This window comes from Pangasianodon hypophthalmus, chromosome 5 (assembly GCF_027358585.1).
Source record: "Pangasianodon hypophthalmus isolate fPanHyp1 chromosome 5, fPanHyp1.pri, whole genome shotgun sequence".
NCBI lineage: Eukaryota > Metazoa > Chordata > Actinopteri > Siluriformes > Pangasiidae > Pangasianodon > Pangasianodon hypophthalmus.
This window is the reverse complement of record NC_069714.1, coordinates 9,348,462-9,358,575: the sequence shown is the minus strand read 5'-3', so window position 1 is coordinate 9,358,575 and position 10,114 is coordinate 9,348,462. Positions and strand designations below refer to the sequence as shown.

Sequence of the window (10,114 nt, the reverse complement as noted above, 5' to 3'; positions counted from 1 at the left end):
TTACAGCACTGCCATTACAGTACAATGGGTATGCCAAATAAATAAAATTAATAGAAATGTAGTTTCCATAATCTTAGGCCTTCTGTGAATACCAAGATCGAAGCCATTAACGGAGGCAGTAAACATTTAATATGAATATGAGTGCAAATAATGGAAGCCAATTTTGTCAATCTCAGTGCAATAAAATACATTGAGTTTCTCTGTACGTTTTTTAATACAATATTTTCTGTACCCTCACACAGAATACAAAACTAAAGCAAATCATTTGTGGAATTTTTGTTTTCAAGTAGTTCTGTCATAAATATTGCCATAACTCATCTTTTGTCTGTCTAAGTAATCACACAGGTTTAGTTACATTTCAGCCAGAGCTCAGAGATACTCTGATGTAATTTCCATAAGCATTCTGTTTGCAGATTTCCACTCCATGTACGTCTTTATCTGAATTTGCAGTGTGGTTTAGGGGTGTAGCGATTTGACGACTTGGACTGATGCATTGATTTAAAAGGTAATAACTACCTTTTCTGTGTCAATAACAGTCAATCAACTTCAGAACTTCAGAATTTCTTAAAACAATATTATTGGGCAAAATGTTGGTATATTTAGATTATTGAAAATAAATGCAAACCAAAGTTTTGTCCAAAACATATCCCAAATGCTTGATGCCTTGCTGTCTATACTGTCTTACAAGTCAGTGTCTTGGAAAGCAGTGATCTGATCTCCACAGAGGTACTGAAGGAAGTGGTTGAAGACATGCCGTAACACTTACTAACCCCAAAAGTACATGATGCTAGGGTGGAATTAAGTAACTTGGTGAATGGTTGCTCTGTGTAAACATGCTATTCGGACATGTCTCAGTGCCTTCCAATCTAAGAATACAGCCTGAGCAGGCAGCGCGCTTTGTCAACTTTAAGTTGCATTCCAACTTCAGGAACTTTATTATTGTAATTGACCATGTCCTGTTTCCCTGAGGTATGAATATGAAGTTGCACACATGTATACTCTTTGTTGGGGAAAAACAAATAGCTTGCAATTAAAAAAAAACATGGCTGTTGACTTAGACAAATCACACGTGCACACACACACATACACACACAGAGTGAGAAGGCTGGTAAGGGAAACAAAGAGGAATCACAATATCATAATTTAGTTATTTACTTGGATAAAGAAATTTCACAATTTTCATAATTTTCAGTAAGAATGAGCTGTTTGGAAAGGTTGCACAAAGTCTTTATGGTCAAATGATGCCAAAATCTAAAATTTTTTGGCTCATGAACACCATCATCAAACCAGTGCATGAAAAAAGTGTACTGAAATGCATACATGGGAAAGCCTATGATAGTTAAATATGGTGATTAATCATTGATGCTTTGGGGCTGTTATGGAGCTAACGGTATATTTTAGTCCAAAACCTGGTTGTATATGTTCATACCTGCATCTAAATTAACATGGTCAGAATGTTTTGGTTATCTCATTCTCTGGGTTTGAAAACCTGTGCCTTGTTGCAGTAAACTTTTCCAAGTTTCACAACAATTTCTTAATTTTACAAAATTTCTTTTATATGTGCCTGATGTGTTTATCCAAAGGGACTTACTGAGATTCCCCGCTCAGGTTACTGTCTGTGTGGAGTTTCTGTGTTTGATCTACAGTGAGCTTCATGAGGACAAAGCAGTTGAATGAATGTGATCATTATTAATGCAAATAAATACAGAGACAAATGAGCAACTGTCAACATGTGGTTCTGCTAAAACAATTTTGTCTTTATTTAGTCATAAAAAATTCAAAGTAGCAAATAGTTAAATCTGTTCATAGACAACTAAGCTGGGAAGTGATTAACATATCAAGCTAATTCAAGATAAGTATACATCCAACACTTTCTCTGCAGGTTGTGGCAAAACATGGAGGTCTTTAGAAATGAAATCAGAAGGTCTGTTCAGCCTGATCATTCTGGAAAGGCTACAGGTATATAAACATTGGTATACTTGTTCATCACTCTGAGTTTTAGGATGAACAATTTTCAAGTAAGACACAGTTGGTAAGGAGAGTTTTATAAATATTCACTGAGGTCACTCAGCCAAAAAACAAATTACAGTGCTTTTGTCATTAAAAATGGGAATATGACAACTGAGAATGAAAGTACTAACTGTCTCACTGAATTTAGGGGGTGGCACTGGGAGAACCAATGAGTACACTATGTAAAAATTGACTAGCACAGTTTAGACCATGTCAGGAACCAAGGAATTTCTAATGTACACACTTTGTACAATGCTGTGCAGTTTTCCTACATGGGAAGTGGGTGTGCACCACCTCTACAAATGCCTTTTCCACAATTTTGGACCTCGCCAGGCCTGAACACGTTCAAATACTAGACCAAATCAAAACAGCATTTCATTCAATGCAACACTGCATTGAACACTGATCCCAATGTACTCAGGGAAATTTCAGGGGATTTTCCATCACTGAAACCTGCCAATATGACATCAAATCTGACACTTACAATAGACTGAGCCTCTAATTGTCTCTAATTTTTTTCTCTTCTCTTATTTCATTATGCAAACTGCAAAGGCATTTTGAATAATATCTGTGATATCTGTAAAGACACGTAAATAGTAATTGAAACTCTACACTGGAACATAATGGAAAACCATTCCATATTCAGCAGAATATCCACAACTTTAAATGTTATGTACAAAACAATTATGAGTGGAAAATTACTAAATAGTACTTGCTAAAAGTATTTAAAAATACATACTCAGCTCCCTAAAATATACCAAGGATACAGGAGGATTAAAATAGGATTTGCAGATTTATTCTATAATGTAAAGGATTCAACCAGTTTTATCCATAGCACTGAAAATATAACTAAATTTGCTAATTACAGCATTTACACTTGGTTTCAGGCTTTCTGAAGCACAGACTTCTTAAAACAGATAAAGTGAAGAAGCAGATGTCTGACTGTGTGCCAAAGTTCACTTAACTGAACTGAACATATTAACAATGAAATTACCAGACTAACAAATAAAAGAAGTAAGGGCACCTTGAGCAGTTTATTTATGAACATGTAACTGCCCAGTTGATTAACCCATTCACTGCAAAATAAAACCACAAGCAGAAAAATCCAAAGTTTATTTTTATTTTGTCATTCATTCACATTACGTATTTCTGCTGGACCAGAAAACTAGGAATAATCCCAAATATTAACTAATCCAGTTGTGCCTGTTTCCAGACTTGTATCAGTGCCAGCTAACATATCAGACCTTTTACCTTTAATTTATTAAACACAACTGAGGGGAAATACCAAAAAAAGGCCTCATAACACCATTTGTAAGCAGACTAGAATCTCATTCATTCCTAGCATCAAAGTATGACATGATATTTATTGTCTAAACAATAGTATTCCAACTATAGCTGTGATCTATTTACTCAGCACACACAATACTAATTTATAGCTTTCCTGGGATACAGTATGGGCTTCCAGGGTTTCAAAACTTGATTCAACACAACCTGAAGAGCAAAATCTCGGTAAAGCTTTACCCAGCGATATGATACCAATTCCTGACTTCAAAACAGTCAGCTTTGGTAAATTACCCTTCATATCTGTATTTAACTAAAAACAACCACTAATTTCCACTTTTACTAAACAGTGTATTCAAAATCAGTATAACAGACAATGCCTGTTCCCACAACAACCACAAAATGAAATTCTTCCTCTAGAAGAACTAAATATTTTGCACAGCAATCAAAATTGGACATCCCAAGCTTAGTCGACCTGACATGGGATAAGTGATATGCTTTCACATATACTCAAATTGAAACTTCACTGTGATTTAAGCAGATGTTTCTAGCTGGTGTTTGTCCGGTGGTGGTCAATCATTTGACAAACCCCAGGAAAACAGGCTGTGCTTGTACTGTTTATGTATCAGTGGTGAAATTTCGAGATACTAGTCACCAGAATTTCACCCATGACTTTGACAAATCCCCAAATTGGGGATTTCTAATTGAAAAGAAGGCATTTTGGTGGTGAATAAAACCTGTGTGTACATATGTGCACTAAACATTGCTCGTAGAAGTTGACGATTTAAGTGATGTAGCAAAAATACCTAAGTAAAAGCGGCCCACTAGAGGTACAAAGACTGAACACTCACTAGCAGTTAGAAAGATAGTTATGTTTAGGCAGATTTCACAACATTTACGACAGCACTGAAAAGCATAATTGTACATAAAGCACATGATGATTTCCCTCTTTACTCCTGTATGGCCTAAATCTAGGAAATTTTGTAACATTTACTAATGTTTCAGCATTTGAACTAATTAGACAATATAGGTGGCAAATTTACTACTTCTGTTGAGCTTTAGATAATACTATACATTGTAATGGATAAACAACAGTTATAAATGCATATACAAGACACAGCCATCACCCCAACATGTTTGATGATTTGATAAGAGAGTGCTTACAAATAAATAAGGCAGAATTCACAGATTTTACAGTTATTACATATTAATATAAGAAGGTCCAATGTATCAGTAGTGCTTTTGTTTGTAATATATTCACACATTTGGTGAGTTGATTTGAAGACAATGGAACAAAAATCTTTTTCAGAATATCCAGAAAGCCCCTCTTATAAAAGCTAAAAAACAAAATTCATATAATTTTACAGAACCCAGACAGCTTTTGTGGTAATAAATAGATCATATATGGGTCCAATGAGGAAAAGATCAACATATTACAGGGAGAAGTAGACAAACATGATGACACCCACAGAACAGACTACTACCAACCAGAAGTTCAGCAAAATCTTGATTTTTGGGGGCTCATAAAGCATCTCCTGAATGATGCGTTCATCTTCTTCAGTGACCTTTGGTGTTGATGCTGCTGTCTCTTCCTTATGTTTACAAAACCAATCAAATAGGCACAAGAATGCCCCTAACTTGCTTTTTCCTTCATCCTTCCGCCCTACCAACTCTGCGTGCCCGTTGCTGTACGTCTCCACTGGGGTTGGTGCCTCTGTGCTGGGCGTTGTAGGATCCTGGTCACTAGGGCAAGGCATGAGGAGTTTAATATCAGCTCCATCACACTGTTCTTTGTGGACATCCAGAGACATGTCTTTCTGACGGGTGCCATTACTATTGCAGTGGTCAGAACTCTTATTGGCCAGCTTGTACATCTCCTTCCGATCAGTCACCGGTAGCTTTTCCATATTGCGTATTCCCCACACGGTGGTGCGCTCAATCTTCTCCTTGGTTGGAGGAGGAGTACAAAGACTGACCACCACAGCTACCAGGCCTGAGATCCAGAACAGTCCAGCAGCTATGTACATATAGTGGACATGACTGATGAAGGCTGGTCGCTCATCTGGCTGATCGCAGCGGGGCTCACGATAGACAAAACCAAAGATAAGGCGTGTGGTACCCAGAACAAAGCCAGTCATGCCACCCCAAAAGGCACCTGTCTCATTGCAACGCTTCCAGAAGATGCCAAGCAGAAAGAGAGCAGCAATGGGTGGTGTAAGGTATCCTGCCATTTCTTGGATGTATAAGTACATTTGGCCACCTTGCATCTCAATGATAACTGGCACCCAAGCAATGCTGATGCCTACCATGATGATCACAAACACTCGCCCCACGACTACTAGCTCTCGGGAGGAGGCACACTTTCGCACCATCTTGTAGATGTCCAGGGTGAAGATGGTGCTAGCACTGTTGAAGATAGAGTCCAAGTCACTCATGAGTGCAGCAATCATAACAGCCATCATCAGCCCACGCAAGCCCACTGGCATTACGCTCATAACCAGTCGAGGGTAGGCAATGTTAGAGCAGCCAGCCTGGCTGTGGCACACTGCCATGCAGTGCTCAGGCCCAATACATGCCAGCTCATCTGCAAACATTATTCTGGAGATCATTCCTGGAATAACGATGATGAACATCGGAAGAATTTTCAGTATGCCTGCCATTAGGGTGGAGCCCTTTGCATGGGCAATGTTCTTAGCTGCAAGTACCCTTTGTACTATGACCTGGTCAGCACACCAGTACCAGATGGATGCTGGAGTCTGGCCTAACAAGAACCCAGGCCAGGGGATGTCCTCATCAAGGGGCCCTCGTAGGAGCTTAAGAGAATTTGGCTTTGGGTGGATGCGACAGGAATTGGTGTACGCAAAACTATAGTTGTGCCTGGCAAGAATGGCAGTGACATTTGGAACAGCCTCCATGTATTTCTCTCTAACACCATCTAGTCCGCCCACTTTGATCAGGCTGATGGCTGTAAGGCTCAAAGCTCCGCTGATCATAAGTATGGCCTGAATAGTGTCGGTGTAGATCACAGCTACCAGGCCACCTGTTACTGTTAGCAGTGCTGTCATAGCAATGAGCAGGATGATTGACAGGTAGAGATTCCAGCCTAAGGACTCATGAATGAAGAGAGCTCCTGCATACAAGTCCACTGACAGTTTGGTGAAGATATACAGCAAAAGGGAAAGACCAGCAAAGTAAACCTTTAGCCGTTTTCCTCCATAGCGCTTTGAGAGGTATTCTGGCATTGTGTACACCCCAGAGTTGATATAGACTGGGACGAACACCCAGCCCAGAAGCTGAAGGAGAAGGAGGGCGTTGAACTCCCAGGCACCTACAGCAAAACCACTTGCTGCTCCTGAGCCAGCTAGGCCGATAAAGTGCTCGCTGCCGATGTTGCTGACAAACAGTGATGCTCCAATCACCACCCAGTTCATAGTTCGACCAGCCAGGAAGTAGCCACTTACGGTGCTGCGGTTGGCCTTCCACATGGCAAAAAAGCCAATGCCAAGCACAAGGATAAAATAAAGTGCAACAACCGCAATGTCTGCTACCTCCATTGATGCTGCCATGTTTAAATGTTTACTTGTAGAGTTTAAAATAATACTAACATATAACCAATACGTTTTCTTTATTTAAAGAAAGATGCAAGTTTTGCAGAAACAAAAATAATCTTTTACTTCTTTGGTTTGGTGTCTTTTTAGATGGGAACAGATGCATCCACCACCTCTCAGGGGAATTTCTATTTGGTTTAAGCATTTAGGTTTAAATAATCCATCCAATGCCCCTCATGAAGGGGATATTTTGTGGAAGATGTCTCAGGCTTCTCGTCTAAAAAAGCTAGACTTTACGTTCCTGCAAGACAGATAGAGAATAAGACAGAAGTAAAAGAGACAGAGAGAAAGAACAAGCATTAGAGCAAGGGCTGTAGGTACAGTCATACTGGTAATGACAAAATCATTTTCACTTACACATCCACATATTATGATCCACCACCAGAAAATATAATCAAATGATTTTTAATACTGTTATTTAAATATTGCATAAGGAATTAATTTTGTCAATATGAAAACCCAGCAAAATATATACAGCCCCTGACATACCAAGGGGAATAAAATACCCAATCCCGGTGCCCATGTTCTTTATTCTATCATTTCTGCATCAGAAAATTTACCATTCAAAAGATTACACACTCAATTCAATTGGGATTATCTGGGTAGATTAACCACTGAAGTGGTTGTTTGAACCATCCCTATTTAGAAGAGTATGACAGAAGAAGCAAATCACCAGGCCCAGAACTGTAAGTCTAACCCACTCAACTAATTTATAATTTTTTGGTGTGTGAAGTTAAAAAACATAAAGTGAATAAACATATAACTACTGGATTCCTTTCCCCAATTTGAATATCTTGTCATAAATGACTATTATGGTCTGATTAATACAATTTTCATACACTTTTTAACTATTTAAACACATTTAAACATTTAGATACAGTGCTCCATATACGTATATAGAACACAAACTACTTTGCTGATGTGCATGTACATCATGAACCAGCACAGAGACAATAACAAATTTACATTCCCTTACATTTGCATAACCTATTCATGTAAATCTGCTATTTTCCTCCACTGCTCCACCATTTCAAATTTTAATGCACACACAGGGCTAAAATTCCCCACAAATTAGAAGCCAGATTATTCATTTGCACATGTGAACATATAAGGATATCAGTTCCATTTTCCTTGAGTATAAAACTAGTAACTATTGAAAATTTTAAGCTTTGGTTTTTCGAGAACAGAATCCATCTGTACTGCTGCCCTCTCTTGGTGTACATGTCATATGGCATACATTATTACAAAGGAGTTTTGATTCACACACCAGGTCAAGTTCTACGAAGTCATTTCTCTCAAACCTACAAAGCAGCAGGGACTAAAAGACTGTATTTCTGTCTCTGCACTCCATACAATGCCTTGCTATACTTCATTCCTCTTGGTGCACAAATGTCAGATTCTCTCCGTTTGCTATTCTAGCAAGATCTTGCACCACATGTTGCACCAATACTGATAAGCTACAATGTTATTTCCTGTCAGATTCTCCTTCCAAACCATTTGGTTATCACAGGATTCACTCAATGCCAAAAAGGGATGCTGAGGTCAGGCATGTAAGCCTGCACTCCATTAAAGGTTTGTGAACAGACCAGCTGATCTAATCCCCTTACAGGATTTACTGTCAGGCAAAAACAAAACAAAATAAAAAAAAAGACATTCTCTTACTCCTAACTCAGAATGATTGATCTTAATGTCATGTTCATGCTCTTCACTTGGATGTGCTCTGGTAACCCTTGGCAACAGATCAGCTTTCTGACTGATCACTGAAGACAGAAGATGACATCAAGGTCATTGAGACATGTTCTCTTATAAGTGCAATTAATCAAACCCAGTGTGAGCGTTATGCGCGTTTATAATTCACATACCTCTCATAGTTTACATCTGGTCATCAAATAGAAAACTGAAATCGAGCGCGCGAGAGCTTAAATGTAGACGAGAGCTTCATGCTGCTGAATCTGAAATAACTAACACTGTGACACATTTTACATGCCGCGGGTATATATATATATATATATATATATATATATATATATATATATATATATATATATATATATTGCAATCGTAAACACCAAGACAGTGATATCGATCATAAATTGTGTGGTTTTCAAACGCTTAAGGGCGCGTGATAGGTTTTAATCATGAGACCACGTCCACAGACAAGCGCGAGCATCACCAAGAAGCAAGTGCGTGGAATTTTCCAGAACTGCGACCTGCACTCGCGCTCTCTGTCTCCCTGTCTCTCTCTCTGTCTGTCTCATATTCAGCCTTGACTGGGGTGTATTCGCCACCCTGAAACCATCACCTGTATTACAATACAATGCCATTGCTTCTATGTAAGAAGAAAACTCGTCTAGCACGCAAAGACATACCACAGAGTGCACGACTTCTCAGTCCAGTCAATCAGCTGAATGTGATCACAACACAACGAGCACCAGTGTTTACATCTGTCCTTTATTACTGTCGGCATATTCCAAAATATTTCACCCACCCCCTGCATGTCAAATGAGGCGACACCGATGAAGGACGACTTACCATTCAGACTGGTACGACTTAAAACCGTCCAATGTTGCTATCTGAGAGAGCCCATTGAATGAAATAACGACTCCGGAAGTGACTGTGCTACTGTTTGTACAGCAGCAGTACTCACACTTGGCCACGTCTTCCAACTCGCAGTCGAGGTAAAGAACCGAAAACGACTCTAAATGCTGCTGGTTTTATGTTTTCTTAATCTGTTTGTCTTCTTCTATCTGTATCCTCCAGTGGTGCTGGAAGAATAAGTTACAAGCGCTTCAACAGACGCTTTTAAAAAGCTAAACAGTGTCTCGTGTCTCCGCCCCACAGCGTGTGTACAAGTGGGAGGGACCCGGACACACACCAGGTTTCTATATCCGCTAAAGCCTCTTCCACCATACCCGCTTCTACAACCTCTACACCATACCTTCTACTACACCATACCCGTCTCTACAACCTTAACACCATAATCACCTCTACAACCTCTACAGCATTCCTTCTACTACACCATACCCACCTCTACAACCTCTACACCATACCCACCACTACAACCTCTACACCATACCTGTCTCTCCAACCTCTACACCATACCCACCTCTACAACCTCTACAGCATACCTTCTACTACACCATACCCACCTCTACAACCTCTACAGCATACCTTCTACTACACCATACCCACCTCTACAACCTCTACACCATACC

General features: G+C 39.4%; 1 protein-coding gene across 1 annotated transcript; it reads right to left on the bottom strand.

Annotated features, from left to right (window-relative positions):
• Positions 1-1,736: 1,736 nt before the first annotated feature.
• Positions 1,737-9,760, bottom strand: slc5a3b (solute carrier family 5 member 3b). Its single transcript, XM_026911405.3, has 2 exons — positions 9,432-9,760; positions 1,737-7,140 (listed from the first exon to the last, which is right to left on the bottom strand). Exon 2 carries the CDS (start codon positions 6,855-6,857, stop codon positions 4,725-4,727), a length of 2,133 nt encoding a protein of 710 aa, XP_026767206.3. The 5' UTR covers positions 6,858-7,140; positions 9,432-9,760; the 3' UTR covers positions 1,737-4,724.
• Between the last annotated feature and the right edge of the window lie 354 nt (positions 9,761-10,114).

Bases quoted from the DNA above. Each gene is read 5' to 3' on its own strand.
- slc5a3b (XM_026911405.3), bottom strand. From the start codon at position 6,857: ATGGCAGCATCAATGGAGGTAGCAGACATTGCGGTTGTTGCACTTTAT.